The sequence below is a fragment of the Mastigoproctus giganteus genome, chromosome 6, assembly GCF_048544385.1.
Source record: "Mastigoproctus giganteus isolate SK-2022 chromosome 6, ASM4854438v1, whole genome shotgun sequence".
NCBI classification, from domain to species: domain Eukaryota; kingdom Metazoa; phylum Arthropoda; class Arachnida; order Uropygi; family Thelyphonidae; genus Mastigoproctus; species Mastigoproctus giganteus.
In genome coordinates, this window is record NC_143580.1 from 196,116,292 (window position 1) to 196,140,603 (window position 24,312).

Here is a 24,312-nt window from a genome sequence, read left to right on the forward strand (position 1 = left end):
AAGGAGTAAGGTAGGATCATCTAGACAGCAGTGCAGTTATATTTCAGTCACAGCATTGGTTTGTTACGGGGAGATCTTCACTAATAAATTTGATTGGATACTATGATGCAGTGACAAAGGAAATGGATGGAAAAAAATAATTTTAATATCATATACTTGGATTTCAGGAAAGCTTTTGATATTGTTGCACATAAAAGACTGCTCTACAAATTGGAGCAGTGTGGCATTAAGAGAAAGTTACTGCTATGGATAAATGGATGGTTGAGTAGGAGAAGACAAAAGTACTCTTCGTGGCCTAATGTTATTAGTGGGGTCCTATATTCACGATAGGAGGGAGTATACGATGAGAGCCTTGTCGATCAATTCGGCCCTGGAAAGATTGTGCAAGGCTCAAGGGGTAGAATTTTTTTCAGCCTGGACTGTACTTGTTAACAGGAGAGATTGCTTCTACAGGGATGGCATACACTTAAATAGAAAGGGTGCAAGAATATTTGCTGATACTATCGAGGCAGCGTTAGGTGGGTCGGAAAACTGCTAGCTTGGGGGGAGACAAAGACGAATAGATTAACAGTAGCCACTGGCAGAGGCGAAAGAGATTCTTGCACTGCTTCTATTGGAATGAGCAGAAGCCTGAAAAACAAGATGCAGGATATTTCAGAGACTGCTGGGAGTCATTGCGGTACAAGTAAACACATGGGTTGTGTTAGGGTAGCTAAGAATAGAAATAGTTGCATGTATACTTGCGTGTACACCAATGCTAGGAGTTTAGTAAATAAATTTGATGAATTTGAGGTATTGCTCAAAACATCACAGGCAGATATTGTTGGGATATCAGAGACGTGGTGTCACACAGATATAAGGAATGCAGAACTGGAATTTGGGGAGTACAACGTCTACAGCAAGGATAGACTGGATAGGAAGGGAGGAGGGGTTATGCTATTAGTTAAGAAATATATAAAATCCAAGGAAGTGAAGCCAGTGGACATCGCTGGACAGTGCAGTGTCGAGTCAGTTTGGTGTGACATAAGCATTGGGAGATCAAAATTGAGAGTAGGAGTGTGCTATAGGCCTAATGACTCTGATGAGTATAATAAGAAACTGTACAGGGAAATAGAGTGGGCCAGTAAATCAGAGTCTTATAATGGGAGATTTTAATTTCCCAGATATTGACTGGAATTTGGGGGCTGGTCACTCACACACTAGCAAGGCTTTTGTCGATTTATTGGATGATTGTTTTCTACATCAGCATGTTCGGGAGGCAACTAGATGGAGGAATACTCTTGATTTGATTATCAGCAGTATTTCTTCATGCATTAAGAATCTGCAGATAAATGAACCACTAGGTGGCAGTGATCACAGTGTGCTGAAGTGGGATTTACTCAAAGAAGTAACTACCATTAGGGGTAAAGGGAAGGGTTATTGCTTTCGCAAAGGCGACTACGATGGACTGAGACAGTATTTAAATTCTATACAGGGTGACCAACTGATGATGTTACCAACAGCAAATGCAATATGGGAAGCATTCAAAGAACTTATCTTGGAAGCTACTAGGCTTTACATACCAACTAAAAAATATTGTTCAAGGTTTAGGCCTAAATGGATGAACTGATGAGGCATATGGCAGAGAAGAAACATGCATAGGATACATACAAATTAACACATGACACAGAAGCCTATGATAGATACAAGTTGATCTGTAACCAAGTTACAAAGGAGGTTAGGCAGGCGAAGGCAGATTACGAGAAATCTTTGGCAAGGGATGCAAAGAAAAACAGCAAAGAGTTCTTTACTTATGTAAACTCTAGAAGGAAGGGGATGAATCAGATTGGTCCACTTGATATCGATGGGTCAACTGTTGATGATCCTGCTCAGGTAGCTAACAAACTAAATGAATATTTTTCATCGACATTCACACATGAGGAGTTATTTAGCGAGGGGAAAGCCAGAGGTGTATTCAACTCTAGCAGTAAGCTAGAGAATCTTGTAATAACTGAGAGTAAAGTGGAGGAGAAATTTTTGAAGATAAACACAAGAAAGGCACCCGGGGTGGATGGGATCTATCCAGTTATATTAAAGGAGGCAGCAGAGGAAGTAAGCAAACCCTTAGCCATAATTATGAGAGCTTCCTTGGACTCAGGGGAGGTACCCACAGACTGGAGATGTGCAAATGTGACCCCAATTCACAAAGGAGGATCAAAGGCTGACACAAGTAATTATAGACCTGTGAGTTTAACTTCTGTTCCTGGAAAATTAATGGAGGCACTAGTTAAAGAAGCACTGCAGGATCATTTAGACAAGACTTCAGTTATAGCTCGGACACAGCATGGTTTTGTTAATTGGATAACATCATAGTATCCAATCAAATTGGTCTTGCCTGACCAATTTGATTGGATACTATGATGCAGTCACAAAGGAACTGGATGCAGGGAATAACTTTGATATTATATACTTGGATCTTAGAAAGGCTTTTGATACTGTTGCACATGGAAGACTGCTGCACAAATTGGAGCAGTGTGACATTGGAGGCAAATTGCTGCTGTGGATAAAGGGGTGGCTGAGGGGGAGAAGACAGAGAGTGGTAATCATGAACACTGCTCGTCGTGGACTAATGTTATTAGTGGAGTCCCTCAGGGCTCAGTGTTGGGTCCATTATTGTTTTCTGTATTCATAAATGATATTGATGATGGTATATCAAGCTTAATGTCCAAGTTTGCAGACGATAAAAGGTAGGCAGGGTTGTCAAGGACACTACTGACACTATGCTGCTGCAACAGGATCTGGAAAGGTTGAGCAGATGGGCTGAGAGGAGGCAAATGAAGTTTAACATTGACAAATGTAAAGTACTACACATGGGAAATAGCAACCCCAGAGCAACATATCAACTCTGTGGTACTACACTGACAGTGGTAGAGAATGAAAGGGACCTGGGGGTGGTTGTGCAGGCAGATATGAAGTTCTCTGAGCAGTGCAGACGGGCTGCAAGAGTAGCTCATGGTGTATTGTCAATGATATATAGGAATTTTTCTAGCAGGGATAAGGAGGTGATTATTCCCTTGTATAAGGCAATGTTCAGGCCACACCTAGAGTACTGTATACAGGTCGGGAGGCCTAATTTCAAGAAGGATGTAGAGCTGCTGGAACGTGTACAGAGAAGGGCAACAAGATTAGTGAATGGAACAAAGGGGTGCTCTTACGAAGAAAGGCTTAAGTTTTGCAAATTACAGTGTCTGGAGACTAGGCACCAGCGAGGTGATCTGATAGAGGTGTATAAAGCCTTGAATGGTTTAAGCATGCTCAATGCTGATGGGATTCTTCCTCTCGCTCAGAATAATCACCTGAGAGGGCATAAATTCAAATTGAGGAAAGACAGATGTAGGATAGACGTGCGGAAATTTGCCTTTAGCCAGCGGGTGGTTGGTTGGTGGAACAGACTTCCATCCCTTGTCGTGGAAGTTGATAGCTTAAATAAGTTGAATGCTCAGCTGGACAGGTATTTTGAACGAACAGAGGGGTGAAGTGGAAGTGGTTTTTTTTTTTTTTTTTTTTTTTGGCTGATGCTGCATAAGCTTGCTTTCTTGCATCAAATGCCTCTACTAATGCTAATGCTAATGCTATATGGTTTGGTGCTGGGTTCATTGTTGTATTCTATATTTATTAATGATATTGATGAGGGTAAATCAGGATTCATGTATAAGTTTGCAGATGATATAAAGGTTGGCAGGGTGGTTAATGACAGTAATGATGGTATGCTGCTGCAACAAGATCTAGAAAAATTAAGCAGATGGGCTGAGAAACAGTAATTTAAGTTTAACATTGACAAATGCAAGGTACTGCATATGGATAACAATAATCCCACAGTAACATATCAACTGTGTGATACTATTCTCATGATAGTGGAAAATGCTACGCTTTTTCTTGAGAGTAGTACCACACAGTTGATACAACACAGATGGGGGGTAATTGCAGTCTGATATGAAGTTCTATGAGCTGTGCAGACAGGCTGCCAGGACAGCTCATGGGGCGCTGTATCAATGATAAACAGGAATTTTGCTAGCTGGGATAAGGAGATGATTATCCCATTGTATAGGACAATGGTCAGGCCATATCTTGAGTACTGCATACAGGTCTAGAGGTCTCATTTTAGAAAGGATGTAAAGCTACTAGAATGGGTACAAAGAAGGGCAATAATATTATTGGGGGGGGGAGAAGGCTTCAGTTCTACATGGAAACTAGCGAGCTGATCTGATTGAGATCTTTAAGGCTTTGAATAGCTTGATTTAGTGCTGACAGGAGTCTTCCTCTTGCTCAGACTATGCACACGAGGGAGCATAAAGCATAAATTCAAATTGAGGAAGGATAGTTGCAGAAGAGATGTGCAGGAGTTTGCCTTCAGTCAATGGGTGGTTGAGTGCTGAAACAAGCTTACATCCCTTGTTGTGGAAGTGAAACAAACTGTTGTTGTTGTTGTTTTGGTTTTTAGGAGCATTAGCGACTAAGGCCATATTGCTCCGGGATATGCGGTGGTCATTCCCTGACCTTTCCGCATCCTCCGTATTTGGTGGTGACGGGCTCGAACCCCGGTCTAATCAAGAAGCGTGTGCTACGCACTGCTGCTCCTTCCCACCTGGCTACGGAAGCGCCGTGAAACAAACTATTGGCTTGGATGGATAGGTGAAATAGGATTTTTTTTTTTTTTTTTTTGGTTGATGCTGTATAAGCTTGCTTCCTTGCATCATTTACCACTATTAATACTGATACTCTTCTTGGTAAGCTGACATATGGTCCCCAAGAAGAAATAAGAAAATTTAGGTAGACTAACCTGTGTTTTTTTTTTTTTTTTTGTTAGTTGTTGGGGCATCGGCTTCTGTGGCCATAATGCACTTCCCAAAGTTTTTGCATTTTACTCTGATCCATCCAAGCCCGGGATTCGAACCCACGACCTTTAGGTTGCCAGGCAGGCACTTTACCCACCTGGCTAGCCCGGTTGGCAACCTATGTTGTGAATATCCAATATGTGATGAATAAACAGAAGCCTATGATAGGCTTCTGTTTACTCATCACTGATTTCTTTAGTAAATATAATGAACAATAAGACTGAATGGCAGAAATCATAGTAAGTTTTTTTTTTTTTTTTTTTTATGAAAACCCCAAACACGAGAGATATTAGAACCTATAGTACTTAGTACCGTGCATGGTTTGGAGGTTGAGAAGACGAAAGAAGATATTTGTTGACATTCGACTTGAACTTCTGTAGACTGTAATTTCAGGAAATACGTAAGAAGGAAGGTTATTTCAGAAAACGGTAGTTGAATGAATAAACAATGAAGATGAAAAGTTGGTTCTGTAAGTTTGAAGTTGGACAGTAAATGGATATTGGCGGCACGTGTTCGAACTGTTTTGAAAGAGAGAGTGGGAATTATAGAAGCCAATTCAGAAGAACAGTGCCCATGGAAGTATCTGTAGAAAAGGCATGCAGCAGACACAGTACATCTATGAGACAGATAGTGGAGAGACTCAGAGATGAATCATTAATTAACCTGATTACCCTCTTCTGAATGGAATCTAGAAGCCTGAGAGAGGTTTTGGGGGCACCGGCCCATGTGGCAACAATATTCCATGGTAGGGCAGATTTGCGATTTGTACAGAGTGATCAGCTGTTTGGAAGAAAAGTAATGCCGAGAGCAAAAGAGAAAACCAAGTTTTTTAGATGCAGAGAAAGCAATATTTGTAATGAACTTGTGCCAAGAGAGATTACAAGTCAGGGTAATCCCCAAAAGAGATATATCATCTTGCCTAGAAATCAGAGTGTCATAAGTGTAGGAGTAGAAGAATCCTTTTTTTCGAGATATAAAACAGGACTCAGTTTTAGAAGGATTGAAATCAACTAAGGTGTCTTTGCCCCACTGGAGAATTACCTGGAGATCGGCATTTAAGGAATTGGTAGTGGATATTCAAGAAGTTCAAGCTGATTGAGCAGGGCGACGTTTCTCAAAGTGGAAAGTGGAATGCAATGTGCTATCATCAGCAAAATTTTGGATACGATTTCCAGTCAATCGAAGAAGGTCATTAATACACAAGAGGAAAAGAGTGGGGGGAAAGAACTGAACCCTGGGGAACACCAGCATTAGTGGAGAAGTTGGAAGATAGAGAGCCATTTACCATCATTCTCAGTGAGCAGTCAGAGAAAAATGGATAACCAATTACAAAAAACAGTTGGAAAACAATAAGATGGAAGCTTGTTTAGAAGACTTTTATGCCAAACACAATCAAAATCTTTTCAGATGTCAAGAGCAACTGCTTGAGTTTCACCAAACTTTTCCACTGAATTTGTTCATAAATGGGTAACATAAGCCAGAATATCACCAGTGGATCGACACTGACGGAATCCATACTGGCGATCGTTGATCAGACGGAAGGTTTATAGGTAGTTTAAGAGTTGGCGGTTAATGGATTTCTCTATTACTTTAGAAAGCGTAAAAGTAATTGCAATGGGAAGATAATTGGAAGGGAGGGATTTGTCACCCTTTTTAGGAACTGGCCGGATATGAACAAATTTCCAAGCAGAAGGAAAAACACCTTTGGAATAAGAAAGTGAAAAAAGGTGGCAAAGAACAGGAGTAAGTTCAGGAGCACAGGTTTTGAGAACAAGTGGAGAAATACCATCAGGACCTGGAGCTTTCTTAGCATCAAGATTCATCAAAATCCTTCTGACATCCCTTTGACGGAAGACCACAGGAGGCATTGAATGGAGTGTGCTAGATTGGTGGGAGATGTTTTACCAAAATCATTAATACATGAGTTGGAAGAAAAATGGGATGCTAGCAGGTCAGCTTTATCCTTGGCTGAAGTAACAATAGAACCATCTGGTTTTGACAGAGGTGGGAGTAGAGATGGGCTAAAGTTGCGGCCAATAGCTTTGGCAAGGGACTAGAACTCTTAGCCTGTTCAAAATCTAGTTTGGACTGATTAATAATTGCTTTACAATTGTTGCAAGCTTTGGTGTAGGCAGAAAATGAAACTGAAGAGTTGGAATCAAACCAATTGCGATATGCAACATTGTTCTCTTGAACAGCCTTAGCACATTTATTGGAAAATCAAGGTTTAGATAAAGGACGACATGTTAAATTGGAGCATGGAATAAAGGATTCCATTCCTGTAAGAGTAATTTCACTGACACGATCTGAGCAATCGTTGACATCAGAAGTTTTGAAATAGTAATCCGACCAAGGAAAAGAAATCTCGCAGGTCATCCCATTTTGCATTCTTGTAATGCCAAACAATATGAGGTTGGGAATATCCATGAGATAAAGGCTCCATTGGAGAAGAGACAATAACCAAGTTGTGATCTGAGGTGCCTAAAGGACCACTCACTTCAACTGTGTACTTAGAAGGGTTGTTTATGAGAAAAAGATCAAGTGTGTTGGCTGTATGGTTAGGATTGTCCAGTATTCTTGTAGGTAAATGAACAATCTGTGCGAGGTCATTAGTAATTGCAAAAGCCTGAAAAGCCTCTTGACCAGCTGGGTCTGTGTGACTAGGAAAAGGAAGCCAGCTGGAGTTGTGAACATTAAAATCACCAAGGAAAATTACCTTACTGTTAGGAAAGTTGGACTGGAGAAAGTCAAGTTGCAAAGAGAGGAAGTCACAGAGTTCCAAATGATTAGTGGAGTCGGGAGAACGGTAGAGACAACAGATGAATTTGACACAATAAGGTAAAGAGATTTTAAGCCAGAGAAGATCAAAAAGAGGAAATTCCAAATTATCAAGTCTCTGACAGGGTACTTGTGCATATGTCCAGAATAGACATATGCACAAGTACCACCTTTGAAGTGAAAGGAATCATACAGTGAATAATTTGGGTAACTGAGATGAGCAGTGGTTGAATTAACTGATAACTGAGATTCTGTCAGAAAAAGTACATGGGGTTTGGCAGGAGTGTAAGTGGAAATGGAAATCATTAAGATTAGAACTGAGACCACATATATTTGTGAAACAAAGTAGGAAGTGAATAAACAGGTAGGTGGCTACCTGTTTTTTTAATACTAATATGGCTGACAGATCCCTATATATTTCTAATGGAACTTCCTCTATCTTCTTCAGTGATGGGAATATGATGTCTGACATACTCCCATGTACTGACTTTACAAACATAGCAACTACTGCTAAACTCAATATGATCAATACAAATTTTATTTTAACCTGTCAAGAACCATGTTTCACAGTCTATAGCCTTGCTCTGGTGTATCAATTTTGCATTACTGTATACAGTACCTTCTTTCTGTCCTATTTTGGATCCAATAGCACCACTCCTGACTGAAGAAGTTAGGAGGATCTATACAGAAAGAAATATTGTTCTGTATAGAATCCTCTCCTCATTTCTATTGGTAAGTCCTATATCCTACTGTATCTTATAGTTATTAATTAATTCTTTCCAGCTATTTTTCTCACAGCAAAATACCTGTTTTCTTTTGGCTAGTTAGATATTTACAGTCCAAGACAATGTCTTTTCTGCCATTTTATTAAATGTCTATATGCATCTGATAAGCCTCACTAGGTGGAGAAACAACTATTGAATTTCAACTGCTGTTATCCAACATAGCATTTGTTTTGATTGTGTTATGTTTTGTTTTGTCACCTAGACCATGAACAAATGCTACAAAAACCATATTTGTTCAGATAATTTTTATTTTGTGACAACAATGACTCATGGGTTGAGGAAGCTTCAATTGCATGAATTGTATTCATTATAAAAAGGCATCAGAAAAAATCCAGAAAAACTGAATACAGTATATATGAGGATAAAAAAAAAAAAAAGCCATGACAATAACTGTAACCTATTGTAGCCACTGTCATCTGATATAGTAAGTTGACTGATGATTTTATTGATGGTAGTATTTTATGTGAGAAAATGTGTTATAAGAAATACAGTAAAACAGGCAGAGCAATAGTTCTAATAAATACTGAAGCTAAAGTTATTGTTTATGTCAGACTGGTTTGGAAATATATGATTTTTTTCATCAAATAATTTTTAAGCATTCAACGATCACTGAATTTATATTAAAATTATTTTAATTTTAAATTTATATTAAACAATTTATATTAAAATAAAATTAAAATGTTAATTTACCTGTACATCTTGAAGTAACTGTTGAATGTTATCAGCAGGTTCACTTAATACCAAATGTACTTTTTGTTCCAACTGTTGATATTCTAATTTCAGCTCATTAACTATATTTATGTGCTGATATTCAATGGCTTTCCCTTGGTCTGTTTCTGTATTACCAGTAAATAGGCTTTTTTCACTAACTGGTTGATGTTCTTCAGACTGATTACTATTCAAAGCAATTAATTCTTCTTGAACTCTTTGTGTTTTATTATAACCTATCATAATTTCCTTTGAAAGAGTTAAATGCTTTCTTTCAAAATCTTCAAGGAACACTTTATTGCTTACACTCACAGTATCAGATTCAGTTTCTTCTGTTTTATTCTGAGCCAGAGTTTCAAGGCAACATGTTAATGAAAGTTCTCTTTGGTCACTGTGTGGAATGGGGTCAATATTTTTTTGGTGCCATGTTTCTTCAGTTTTTAATGCACTGTAGGAATTTAGCCCTTTCTCTTCAACTTCCTTTATAAATGATAATTTTTGGTCTCCACTGTCATCAGAAGATTTAGAGACTATTACTGTGTGCTTTTTATCACTGATATCAATGCCAAACTGCCTGGATTCATTATTTTGTTGCTCATCCTTTCTCTCTACCATTAGCATTTCAGACCACTCCTCTCTTTCAATAACTGGTATTATCTCTTCATATTCTTCCTTTTCTAAATATACTGGTGATTTTTCTTTGCAAGGAACATTTTTTTCTTCTATTTCTTCCATTGCTACTGTTAATGTTTCTGGATTTGGCACTGATTCAGAAAAACATTCTTGCTGCAATGTATCATCTTCTAATGCTTTTCCAACAGTCATAGTCTGATTTTCCTTATTTATATTATTATTTGTGAGAACTGCAACAGTGTCAATTTTAACTTCTCCACTTTTACCAGCAGTTGAAATTAACAATTCTTCTACAGATTTCTCTTTCAGTTTATTATCAGCTAATACATTTGTAAGAGCTACAGTTTGATTTTCACTGCTATTCTTATCTTCAAACTTTACAATTGTATCTTTAATTCCTATATTTTCATCAGAAACTGTACCTAACAATTCATTTATAGGTTTTTCTTTTAATTCTTTAGATAACTCCTCCTGTGTCATTTCTTGTCTAGAATTGGTATTTTGAGTAGATAACAATACTTTCAATCCCTTCACTTCCATCTCAGTTTTCTGATGGATAGGTAAATCTGGTGATGGACATTGATCTTTTTCTGAATCATTTCCTATGAGGTCTACAGCCAATGCCAAAGGATCACTCAAGATTTCAGTTCCAATTTGCACCTTATTTAGTCCAAGGTTTTTTATTTCTCCTGAAGATATTTGCACTGCTGGTTCTTGTTCCATAATACTGTTAATATTCTCATCATCGCTTATAAAAAAAGTAGGTTGACTATTAAGAATTAGTTTGTCCTGTTTCACCTGCTCATTTTGAAAACATTGTTCAGATATACTGGAACTGCTCATATCTTTGTAAGACAAATTTTTTGATATGTCTAAGTTATTTAGTGACTGTTGTAATGGCACTTCTGTATTGTCAGGAATACCCAAGTCACTTTCAATTTTATTTATTTGGATATACGATGAAGAGTCAACAGTTTCATTTGTAGCTAATGGAAAAAATATCTCATCCTTTGTTTTGACCTGTATTGCTTCTATTTTATTTTGTTCTATCACTGATGGTCTATTCACCTGCTCATTTTTAAAAATTTGCTCAGATATACTGGAACTGCTTGTATCTTTGAAAGACAAATTTTCTGATATGTCTAACTTATTTACCGTCTGTTGTAATGGCACTTCTGTATTATCAGGAATAACCAAGTCACTTCCCATTTTATTTATTTGTATATCCAATGAAATGTCTACAGTTTCATTTCTATCTATTGGAAAAAATATTTCATCTTTGGTTTTGGACAGTATTTCTTCTATTCTGTTTTCTGGTTCTATCACTGATGTTCTGCACCTATTTTCAGTATCTGCAACAGATAACATACCAGCAATATCCCATAATGGTTCAGAATTAAAATTAATGTCAAATTTCATAGGCGAAGAGGAAAGGTCTTTTTGCTCAGGTAGTATTTCATTTGAAGAGTATTTGTTGCATTTTTCCTTTTCAGATAAAGTCTCTTTCTCAACTGCTGTATCAGATTCCTGCTGCTCTGAATTCAGCTTATCATGAAGCAGAAAACTACTCTGTGATTCATGTTCAACTATGCTCAAAGAGTCTATGTTTAAATTTGATACTAATTCTGCAGTTTCTATTTGACAAGTGTCCTTTATTTTATTATTCTCTACTGTTTGCACAGCTGATGTTTCATGCATTTTTAATAGAAGTACCTCTTCTTCTGGCAGGTTTAAAATTTCATCTTTTTTATTTTCTATTGCATGTACATTATCTTTCTCAGTTTCAGAAAGCAAAATTTTAGATTTCTCAAAGTTTTTTATCATAATACTAGATATATTACAAAGTGGTTCAGAAATAATCTGTGTATCATACTTTGGTGGTGAATGAATCCCTACCCTTTCCTCCATACATGACTGAACTCTCTCCATTACACTATTTGGAGAATTTGGACTGCAATATTTATCAGGTAGAGCATTTTCTGATATGTTACTTGTGACTAAGCTAAATTCCTGTACTGGAAGAATACTTTGCACTTTACTGTCTTCTACTATTTCCTCCTGATATATTTCCATTACTTTTAATGAAAAAGGAGCCCCTTTTGTTTCATTTATAATTTCACCTTCATTACTTTCTGCTAACTCTTTTAATTCTGTTGCTCTGTTTGAGCTATTGGTCTCAGCTGTAAGAATAACTTTTTCAGCATCCCTTGCTATAATACTGGCTATATCGCATAATGGCTTAGAAATAACTTTAGCATCTAATTTTGAAGATGTAGAATGCTTAGTGCTTTTTTTTTCTTCTGAAATTTCATTTACAGTTACAGAAATGCCTGACTTTGCCTTCTCTAAAGAGGAATCTTGATGTATCCTTTCTGTGGTTGATTTTTGATATCCAGAGGGCTCTATACCATATATTGAAGTATCATCTGTTATGTTGTTGAGGGTAATATTTAAACCCATGTTAGACAAATTCATTCCTGAAGACTGTGTGTTCAAATTTGAATCTATGTTCAAAACTTCTGGCAAAATGCTGGGAGATATAGATGATGGTGATGAGATCTCTTTTTCTTCTAAGTCTGGTTTTTTGATTTCATTATCTTGGAATTTTTCCTTGTTTTCAGCTAAACTGTGAATAGTTTTCTTATAAGATATTTGCATTACAATACTTTCTTCTTTTGCAGGACTTTCTTGTGTACCTTCAGAAAATGTGCTTCTTTGATCTTTTAAATCATCAACTAATTCATCACATGCCAATAAACTCATCTTTGGTAATGGAAAATTATCTTTATTCTCTTCTGTTTCATTCATTTCTATAGGTTTACTGAGATTAACAACTGTTTGGCTTTGGGAACAAATTATTTTTGAAAAATTTTCACTAGGACTTTCAGATTCATCAACTGTACATATCTGTGGACTTGCTTCCTCACGCTTAACTTGAGAAAATGATACAACTTCACTAGTTCCTGTACTTAGCTGATAACTTGAGGCAGTCTGTTGTGCCTCCACAAATTTTGATTTTTCTTTTGCACCAGAAACACATTCATAATTTGATTTTATGTGGCGTTCAGGCCCAATAAAATGACTAGCTTTTTCGGCACTAGATACAGTATGATAATCTGTTTCTGCATGCTGCTTTTCAGCAGATTCGGCATGCTCACTGAATTCCTGATATCCAGTAACTGTCTTATGCTGGTGAGCTCTCTGCATCATTCTTGAGGAAGACACTTGGATATCAACAGAAGGTGGGCATTCTTGTTGCTCTTCAACTATTTCCACAACTTCACCATCGATTATTTCTTTCCGAACAGTCCGAATCACTGAACGAATGACACGAGATGTAACTGTGTGAGATGTGCGGCTAATTTCTTCACTCATCTGTTCAACTTTTGATTCATTCTGTTGTGCAGTCTCGATTTCTTGTGGCCTAACTTGATCTTTGCTACCAATATTTTTCTGTGTTTCTAAAGGAGCAGATGTGGCATTTATTTCTTCCTGTGTTGTTCTAGAAATACATTTTCCTTCATTTAAATTGTAATCACTGCTTGTTACATAATTTTCCTACAAGAAAAAAATAACATTCAGATTAAAATTTCTTAGTATTAAAGTTTCTATAAAAATGTCTTAATTTCCAATTGATTCATGCAATATACATAGAACAAAATATATCACTGCTTTGGATGAGATTTTGTGGATTTTAATACCACAATACAGTAAAACATGCAAAGATATTGCGTTTTTCTCTTTATTCTTCTCAATTAGTATTCCATTTGTTGATTTTCTTCAGCAATTGTGTTAAGACAAATTTTAGTATATGCCTACTGGTAACAGTGATGAGGCATCATTATACTGTGTTTATGAATTGCATATATTCTATGGTTAGTTTTCTTTTATCTTTTTTTTTTTTAATGAAAACCCCAAACACGAGAGGTATTAGAACCTATAGTATTTAGTACCTTAGTTTACTTGTTTTGCGGAATGAAAAACTAGAGCGCCCAGGAGAAAAATAACTGTGCAACCCTTTCCAGAGGATGATCAACTTGGCTACAGTGTGAATTACCCTCATCTTGACAGGAATTTAAACCAAACCTTTTCCATGTGATATTGAAGTCTGACAATCATACCACTATGCTAGCTACAAGGACTTTGTATCAACATATGGAACACTTCTAAAGAATAATAAAAAAAATAGTTTAGATTATAGCTCATACTGCATAATGCACTTCATATGTTAGTACTTGTCATAATATGCAATATATTGATTCATGCACATGATTACTTAAATATCAAACACAGGCTTATAACACCTATACAGCATGACAAAATTGCAAGAAATTCAAGACTCTTACATACATATTATGTGGCTCCTTAATATAAAAATATATAAATGCAATACATAAATTAAAGGAATTTAGGATATGTTAGCAGTGGTAAATGATAGTAATCAAAGCAGTCTTTTGGGAAATGGGTATTAAATAAAATTAGTTTTAGTAGCACTTCAGAAAGGGTGCTTCTGACAAAATTTGAATAATGCCAACCTTTACATGAAAGTCCTTATCTTCTTTCTCTAGGCTTCTTTTCATCATATTATCTTCTATGTTTATATTATCAAGAATATTTTTAGAATTATTAGAAATTTTATGTTTCAAAATTTCTTTTATAACTTTTCTTTCTCTTGGGGGCTTCACATCTATAATTTCTGATTTGCCTGAATAATTTTCAAAATAAGGATCATGTTCATTTTGAGCCTGAACGTCATTCACATTTGATGACTCATGACAATAAGGTAATGGCCTATCTGTCAGTTCTGATACAGTTTTCATCACAGGATGAATATTAGAGTTATAATTTTCATCACTTTGTTTGGATAAAAAATGCAAATCATTATTTCCCTTTTTATTAGGAAATGCAGATGCAACAACAGCTTTTTTCTTGTCTGTAAATGAGTATCCTTTCATACGCAAACATTTTTGATTTAAGGATATTTCATTAGCAGAAACAGGTAGAATATTTGAATCTGTTTCAAAATAATTACAATTATTACTATTTACTTTACTTATATTGTTTTCTAAACATTTAACCTGGAAAATGGTAGCTAATTTCAGAGGAGGTTCTTTAGAGACCGAAATGCTACATATTTCAGAACAAGTATGAATTAAAGGCAATTCGTATATTGTCTCTTCTGAGGAAGAGAAAGTAGTTATTGTGGGAATACTAATAGGAAAAATATTTTTTGCATGATTTGTCTTTCTTGTTGATAATTCAGATTTAGATTTGCAACTGACAGAAAAATGGTCTTTTATATTACTTGGACATTTCAATTCAGAATCTTCAGTATTAAAATCAAATTGTTTCTTTTTTGATTTATTTTTCTTTCTTTTCGTTTTACCTCCATGTAAAGTATTATCTGATGTGTCATTTGTATAACTTTCTGCCACAGATTCTTGTGGGAATTTTGAAGGTATTTCCTTTTCAATTATTGCACATGCAGTTTCATTGTCATTCTGAAGCAATTTACTTTTTTTCCTTTTCTTTTTCGGTAATGGATTAATATTTGCATTTTTATAAGGCTGTGACACTAAGGTTGTTGTTCTAAATGAAGGCTGGGAATTATCAGTAAACATATCTGTCTCTGGATGTATATTGATATCTGTCAAGTCCTTACATAATTCTAATTTTTCTTTTTTGCTATCATGCTGCCCAATTAAAGCTGAGAAATCATCACTCCTATGAAATCCAGTTTGACCAATAGTTACATCACTTTGAGTTTCAGATGCTGGAACAAAGGAATGTAATACACCCTCAAAAGAAGCAGCTGGACAATTTGGGTTTGTATCTGTACAGTTCTGACCAGTATCTTTCAAAAAATTAAAGTCTGTCAGAGATACAAAACAGGAAAGGTCTGAGAAAGTATCTTTATGCTTCTTTTTCTTTTTTCTATGCTTAGCATTTTTATTTGGAATGCTTACATTATCACTTGATACAAGTGAACTTGCTAAACAATGATCTGAAACCTCATCAACTGCCACTTTGTTTTCATCATTAGGAGTTATACAGACATCATAAAGATGTGCATTATTAGGAGAATTACAATTCCTCAAGCTTTGCACATTTAAAATGCTTTCTTCCATATTATTTTGAAGCCCAGTATGTTTTATTTGTGAAATATCTGTATCTGAGTATTTTACAGTATCTGATATTTGGGTAATAATTTTGCAGTCATTGAGTGATGAAGAATCTGAAAAAGCAATATTCAGTAAATATTCATCACCACACACCAAATCACTTTGTTTGTGTCTGTTCTTTTTGGACCTTTTTGGAACATCTTGCTTTATTTTTGTACTTTCTTCACTTTTCAAAGCTATTCTACAAGGACTACCACTCTCATTTCTAACAGGAATAAGAACTTCCTTCGTTAGATCAATGTGATTGTCAGACTTGCTTACTGAATTCTGTAAGAGGGAAGTGTTGTGGAATGCAACATTTTGATTCATTTCCATATAATTATGCACATTCTTCTGAAGATGCATACTGTCTGTAAGGATTGTTGCACATTCATTTACCACATTCCTTTTTGCACAGTTCTGTTGCAATGACTGTGAATCTAGTGAAAGAAATCTAACAACACTGGCATTATAAGTATCTCCCTTAGAATTACTTTCAGTTATTTCTGAATCAGAATCTGTCACCAATGACAAATTTTCTACATCTTGTGCAAATGAGTATGAACTGCAAGATGCTGAAGGATGATCTTCAATACTGCCTCCACCCAGTAGGTGTACCTGTACACCCTCCTCCTTACTGGGCAGAGGCCTAATCAAGTTTTTTTGAACGGAATCAGTACTTTGTTCTAAAAAAGACTGACTACCTTTCTCTTCTGATGATTCATCCTCCTCTAAATCTGGTGGTTTATCATGTTCTTCCTCTGCCATTTCCCACCATTCTTTTGATTTTAATTTGGGCCTTGTTCTATTATCAGAAGTTACCTCTAAAAAAGACGGCTGTGCACCAAGAGGATCCTCCTCTGGTATTGCTTTTGTTTCAGGATCATACTTTTGATGATGTATTACAGTTTCTTCATGTGTGCATGTTTCAGATTGAACCCTAGACGGAAAAGACTTTTGAGAATGAGGTTGGGTATGACTCTTCATACTCATTCCAGGAGAAGGACTTCTACTTCGGATATCAGAAGCTGAACGCGAAGAAAATGGAACTGGACTGCTCATTCGAGCAACTTCAGCATATGTTAACTTTGGTTTATCTGATGATAATGGTTCTCCTGAGATCAATGTTTTAGTCTGAATTTGACTGTGTGATGACTCTGTCTGAGTAACATGCTGTTCACTTCCTGTTATTGTAACCATTTTTGTTAGCGATGATGATGACACTCTTGATTCAGAAAATTCTTTTACACTATAAGATGAGGTATGAACTGGTGATGACAAAACAACAGTACGTGAGGGTGATGGTGTTCGAACACTTAACTCCATAAACATAGGAGAAGCTTCTCGGATAAATTTTCCAGCAAGATGTTCTTCCATGTGGGTATCAGAGTCTTGTGGAGAAACAACTGGAAGTTCTGCCTTTTCATCTGCATGAAACTCATCTTGAGATGGTTTTGAAGTATCCACAGAATAGCTAGATTGTGAAAAGCTTGCAGACTCTTGCTTCTCTAGAGTACTTAGGCTATCTGGAGTATGTATAACTTCTTTCTGATATGTTGACATTGATTGAGAGTCAGGGGTTGTAATCCTAAAAGGAGGAGTTTCTGGTCTAGGACTTGCTCTTCCAGAAAGAATGTCAGCATAAGTTGGTTTTCCTAAGAAACTACTGGACCAAGAAGGTGTATCTGATAGTGTTCGACAACTTTCATCAGAGGTAGGAGGCGATACTGGGGGAGTCTTTAATTCTTTTACTTCAGAAACATGCGTGGTTGTACTTTCTTTTTGTTTCTTTTTCTTATGGAAATCTGTCTTTTTTGGCTTGGAAACTTCAGAGGTATGAATATCAGAAATATCTGATTTTGATATTGAAGATATGGGTTCAGACGGTGCTGGTTTGACTATTTGAGTTTTGGTTACTTTAGATGTGATTTGATGAGAATAAGACATAGTTTTTGCTGTGCTTGCCCCTTTATCTTGGGATGAAATTGGAAGATCTGGTGTGGACGATTCAGAAATTATTTGTACTGAAGAAGTAGTATCATTTTCTTTAGAAATAGGAATTATGGTAACATGTTGACTATCTGCATGAGAGATGTGACTATCTTTAAGCTCATCGCTTGAGTGTGGACTTGCTTCTCTGGAATGAAATATCATTGGGCTTACACGCCCGGATGCTACTGCTGCATAGGTAGGTTTAAGAACAGTTGGAGAACTTGGTGGTGGTGGTGGTGATTTCCTACTTTCTAATATCTTAGTAATTTCCTTTTTTTCTTTTAGTATAAATGTCTTTGATGGTAACTGAGAAGCATCAGGACTATCTGGAGGTATGTATATTTTCTGTGGAGGAGGAATGGCTGAAGTTAATGGTAAAGGAGATGTCTGGATCTTGTATGGATCTTGATCTGGAGTTCTTCTTTGATTAAGCTTCTTAATCCTGTCTTGAACAACTGAGATTTGCTGATTATAGAGTTTGATCTGTGCCTTCAGGGCCTGTTTATACAGGAAGTAAACACCAAAATAAACAATAATTCAAAATAAACTACTGATAAACAACACAGCATAATTTTAATAATAAAATAAAACTTTAATACTATCATTAAATTTGGTATTTCAGTTATTCTAATAACATATTAGCTAAGAATTAGATAGAACAAAAAAAAAAAAAAAACCATCACATAAAAAAAATGGCTAAAATATGAGATATACAATAAAAAAATAAATAAATAAATAAACTATTATCTAACCGTATAAAAAATTAAATCCTGAACATGAACATTAAATGAAAATTTTAATAAATGAATAACTTAATTTCAAACTGAAACAAAGGTTAAACATTTATTTTTTATTTGAATCACATGTTTTAATCCAAAATAACCAATTTTTCATATTACATATGTCTGCTGAAAATTTTTCTGGGCTGTCTATATAAAGAATCCCAAAATAATTTTAAAAATTCATTATAATAAGAAGTTAATCTTTATGCTAAGCAGTTATAAGTACAATAATAGCCCATAGCGTTGCTGTACCAATGACATCCCTTTGGGTACTGCCAAAAAAATGAAGGCTGTAAGTTTCCACAAAGATATATTTAAAAATACTTTTCATAATTTTTAAAAATATCCTTTGCCAGAGAAATTTATGCAATTTAAACATAAATTGCCCTGGAAAAAAACAGAATACTATTTTTTGCCAGGGTACAACAGAATACTTCAGTAAAACAGAATACTGTTCTTTGCTTATTGGATACAGTTGCTAGTAATAAAAATATTCTGTAAAAGCATTTTAAAAAATAACACTAGCCAACAAAAAAAAATTTTTTTTTTCATACCTCCACAATGAAAATATGTGATTCTGGAGGAAATAAACACACTGATTCCAAAAATCACCACAAAAAGTCTCTATCATGTCTACATCAAAAGATATACCAATGTTTAATGTTAAAATAAAGGGATATATACATATAATTCAAGTTTGTAATACAAGTGTAAAACATATTATACATTCTCTATAACTCATTTACCTTTGGAAAAAATATCATAAATCATAGCAAAATAGTTATATTTCAATAATATATAATCAGCATACCTGTAATTTTCTTAAAAATGTTTGCTACTAAGGGATTCTCTTGTATTCGTGCTTACTCTCCCTCACAAGGAACCAGTAGTAATTCCCCAACATTACAGGATCCCAGCGACTTTGATACCGCTTTTCCATCGTGGATATACCTTGATGAAACTGCTCCCTTTGTTCATCACTCACATCTCCCAGATTTTCGGGAAAAAATTCGAGATAGGAATGAAGAAAATGAATTTTCAATGACATTCGACAGCCCATGTTTTTGTAGCATTCGAGTAAATTAGACACCACGTTTCATAGTTTTCTTCTTTCCTATTACCCAAAAAACCATGCACTACCACCTTGAATGACCACCAAGCTGCCTCAACCTCCTTTAACTGGGTTTCAAACACATTGTCTTTCAAGAGTTTCTTCATTTGGGGTCCTATGAAAATTCCTTCCTTAAGTTTGGCATATGTTAAATTAGGAAACACACATCTCAAGTATACAAATCTGTTATTGTCCTTATCTACTCCCTTCATGAAATTTTTCATCAATCCAAGTTTGATGTGCAGGTGGAAGAAGAACCTTGTTTGATTGCACTAAAGGAATATATTTTACATTTGGGGTCCTATGAAAATTCCTTCCTTAAGTTTGGCATATGTTAAATTAGGAAACACACATCTCAAGTATACAAATTTTTGTTTGGAAAAAATATCATAAATCATAGCAAAATAGTTATATTTCAATAATATATAATCAGCATACCTGTAATTTTCTTAAAAATGTTTGCCACTAAGGGATTTTCTCTTGTATTCGTGCTTACTCTCCCTCACAAGGAACCAGTAGTAATTCCCCAACATTACAGGATCCCAGCGACTTTACTCAACAAGTACAGGTCACTGTTGAAAAAAAGCCGTGAAATAGGTTTGAATTTGAAAGTGTCTGCAATTCTGCCCAGACACGATAGGAGGGAGTACATGATGAGAGCCTTGTCGATCAATTCGGCCCTGGAAAGATTGTGCAAGGCTCAAGGGGTAGAATTTTTTTCAGCCTGGACTGTACTTGTTAACAGGAGAGATTGCTTCTACAGGGATGGGATACACTTAAATAGAAAGGGTGCAAGAATATTTGCTGATGCTATCGAGGTAGTGTTAGGTGGGTCGGAAAACTGCTAGCTTGGGGGGATACAAAGACTAATAGTTTAACAGTAACCGCAGGCAGAGGTGAAGGTGATTCTTGCACAACTTCTATTAGAATAAGAAGCGACCTGGAGCGAGGGGTGTTGGGGGTTTCAGGGACGGATGGCAGTCATCATGGAATAGTTAGGTATATGGGATGTGTTAGGGTAACAAGGAATAGGCATAGGAGCATGTATGCTTGCATGTATACCAATGCTAGAAGTATAGTAAATAAATTTGATGAATTTGAAGTGTTGGTCAAGACATCAAAGGCGGATATTGTTGGGATAGCAGAGACGTGGTGTCACAAAGATATAAGGAATGCAGAACTGGAATTTGGGGAGTACAATGTGTACAGAAAGGATAGACAGGACAGAAAGGGAGGAGGTGTTATGCTGTTAATTAAGAAAAACATAAAATCAAAGGAAGTGCACCCAGTTAATATAGATGAACAGTGCTCTGTTGAGTCAGTTTGGTGGGAGAAAAGTACTGTGAAAGCAAAAATAAGAGTAGGAGTGTGTTATAGGCCTAATGACTTGAATGAGTACAATGAACAATTGTACAGAGAAATAGAGTGGGCCAGTAAATCAGAATGTCTTATAATGGGGGATTTTAACTTCCCAGATATTGACTGAAACTTGTGGGTTGGTCACTCACACACTAGTCAGACTTTTGTGGATTTATTGGATGACTGTTTTCTGCAGCAGCATGTTCAAGAGGCAACCAGAGAAAGTAACACTCTTGATCTGGTTATCAGCAGTGATCATTCGTGTATTAAGAATTTGCAGATAAAGGAACTACTAGGTGGCAGTGATCACAGTGTGCTGAAGTGGGATTTACTCAAAGAGGTAACTACCGTCAGGGGTAAAGGAAAGGGTTTTTGCTTCCGTAAAAGGGAGTACAGTGGTCTCAGACAGTTTTTAAATTCTGTACAGTGGGATCAACTGACGATGTTACAAACAGTAAATTCTAAGTGGGAAGCATTCAAGGAATTAATCGTGGAAGCTACTAGACTTTTCATACCGATTAAGAAATATTGTTCAAGATTTAGGCCTAAATGGTTATCAAATGAACTAATGAGACTCGTGACAGAGAAGAAAAATGCATGGGATGCATATAAATTATCAGGCGACGCAGAAGTCTGTGGAAGATATAAGCTAGTCTGTAATCAGGTCACAAAGGAGGTTCGGCAGGCAAAGGCGGATTACGAGAAATCTTTGGCAAAAGATGCTAAGAAAAACAGCAAGGATTTCTTTACTTATATAAACTCTAAAAGGAAGGGGATGAATATGATTGGTCCACTTGACATCGATGGTTCGACTGTTGATGATCCTGCTCAGATAGCAAACAAACTGAATGAGTATTTTGCATCTACATTCACACGTGAGGAATTATTACAGTTTGAAAATGGAAGAAAGTTATCAAATTGTAGCAGTGTGCTTAATGATTTTGTAATAACTGAGAGCAAAGTGGAGGAGAAATTGTTGAAGTTAAACATAAGAAAGGCACCTGGGGTGGATGGGATCTATCCAGTTATTTTAAAGGAGGCGGCAAAGCAACTAAGCAAACCCTTAGCCATAATTATGAGAGCATCCTTGGACTCAGGGGAGGTTCCCACGGACTGGAGATGTGCAAATGTATCCCCAATTCACAAAGGTGGATCGAAGGGTGACACGAGTAATTACAGACCAGTTAGTTTAACTTCTGTTCCGGGTAAAATAATGGAGTCACTGGTTAAAGATGCATTGCAGGATCATCTAGATAAGACTGCAGCAATAATTCAGACACAGCATGGGTTTGTTAAGGGAAAGTCGTGTCTGACAAATTTGATTGGTTATTATGATGTGGTCACAAAGGAACTGGATGCAAAAAATAATTTTGATATCATATACTTGGATTTCAGGAAAGCTTTTGACACTGTTGCGCATGGAAGACTACTGTACAAATTGGAGCAGAATGGTATTAAGGGTAAGTTGCTACAATGGATAAAAGGATGGTTAAGTGGGAGAAGACAGAGGGTGGTAATCAATGGGTGCTGCTCTTCGTGGACTAATGTTATTAGTGGAGTCCCACAGGGTTCGGTGTTGGGTCCACTGTTGTTTTGTGTATTTATCAATGATATTGATGAAGGTATATCAGGCTTAATGTCGAAGTTTGCAGATGACACAAAGGTTGGCAGGGTTGTTAATGACAGTAATGGCAGTGTGCTACTGCAACAGGATCTAGATAATTTGGGCAGATGGGCTAAGAAGTGGCAACTGAAGTTTAACCTTGCAACAAATGCAAAGTACTGCATATGGGTAGAAGTAACCCCAGAGAAACATACCAACTGTGTGGTACTACACTTAAGGTGGTAGAAAATGAAAAAGACCTGGGAGTAATTGTGCAGTCAGATATGAAGTTTTCTGAGCAATGCAGACAGGCTGCTAGGGCCGGTCATGGGGTTTTGTCAATGATATATAGGAATTTTGCTAGCAGGGAAAAGGAGGTGATTGTCCCTCTGTATACGGCAATGGTCAGGCCACGCCTTGAGTACTGCGTACAGGTCTGGAGGCCTCATTTTAGGAAGGATGTAGATTTGCTTGAGCGTGTACAGAGAAGAGCAACACGATTGGTGAGGGGAATGAAGGGATCCTCTTACCAAGAGAGGCTTAAGTTCTGCAAATTACAGTGGCTGGAGACTAGGCACCTGTGCGGTGATCTGATTGAGGTCTATAAGGCCTTGAATGGGTTGAGCACGCTGAATTCTGATGGGATCCTTCCACTTGTTCAGATTACGAACCTACGGGGACATAAGTTCAAATTAAGAAAGGACAGATGTAGAATAGATGTACGGAAATTTGCCTTTAGCCAGCGGGTGGTTAATTGCTGGAACAAACTTCCATCTGTCATTGTGGAAGTTGATAGGTTAAATAAATTTAAGGAGGAACTGGACAGGCATTTGGAGGGAATGGTGTGATTTTTTTTTTTTTTTTGGCTGATGCTGCATAAGCTCATACACTTGCTTTCTTGCATCATGTGCCACTACTACTACTACTACTACATTACACTGTCCCGGTATGAACTCATCCTGCTTGTCCCAATGTTGCACAGCGTAATGTTCTTCTGTCGCATGGCTGTCCTGCAAACACAAAAAACAACAAATTTTGTGAGCCCCCCCAACCAATAACCTTAAGAATATTGCATATGTTCCAATTATAATCCTGGTATTTTATAGCGTGTAGAACCTTGGACATGCTTTCATGACTTTCTTTAAGTCCAACTGAATGAAACACAGGAACTTATGGAAATTCATTGCCATTATGAAGCAAAACTGCTTTTAAACTTAATTTTGAATGGCATCTATGAATAAATGCCATTCATCTGACATGCTCGACACCTAGTTCTTTCAGAAGTCCAATAATGTCATTGCAAAAACACATACTGTCCTCCATAGCAAAATATTTCAAAAAATTTTCATATCTTTTTCGAAACACTGAAATCTTTGTTCTGCTGCGAGTATATTCCACTGCTGTGACCTATAACCTGACAGTTCAGCTTGTTCTTTCAACAAATTTAAGTCTCGAACCAAATCATTCAACTCATCTTGTTTGATTAAATGTACCTCGCTACCTGAACTTGCTGACTGACAGTAGAC

The 24,312-nt window shown here is 36.5% G+C and overlaps 1 protein-coding gene across 3 annotated transcripts in view; it reads right to left on the reverse strand.

The window, feature by feature from the left end:
• LOC150084856 (muscle-specific protein 300 kDa-like) overlaps nucleotides 1-24,312 on the reverse strand; it is a 1,257,473-nt gene that overhangs the window by 464,391 nt on the left and 768,770 nt on the right. For 2 of the 3 annotated variants that reach the window (XM_090376651.1, XM_090376650.1), the window contains 2 exons: nucleotides 14,314-18,429; nucleotides 9,128-13,336 (listed from right to left, as the gene is read on the reverse strand). In XM_090376651.1, the coding sequence (XP_090232777.1) occupies nucleotides 9,128-13,336; nucleotides 14,314-18,429 (8,325 nt within the window). The remainder of the gene's footprint in view (nucleotides 1-9,127; nucleotides 13,337-14,313; nucleotides 18,430-24,312) is intronic. The other variant, XM_090376652.1, reaches the window with a different exon arrangement.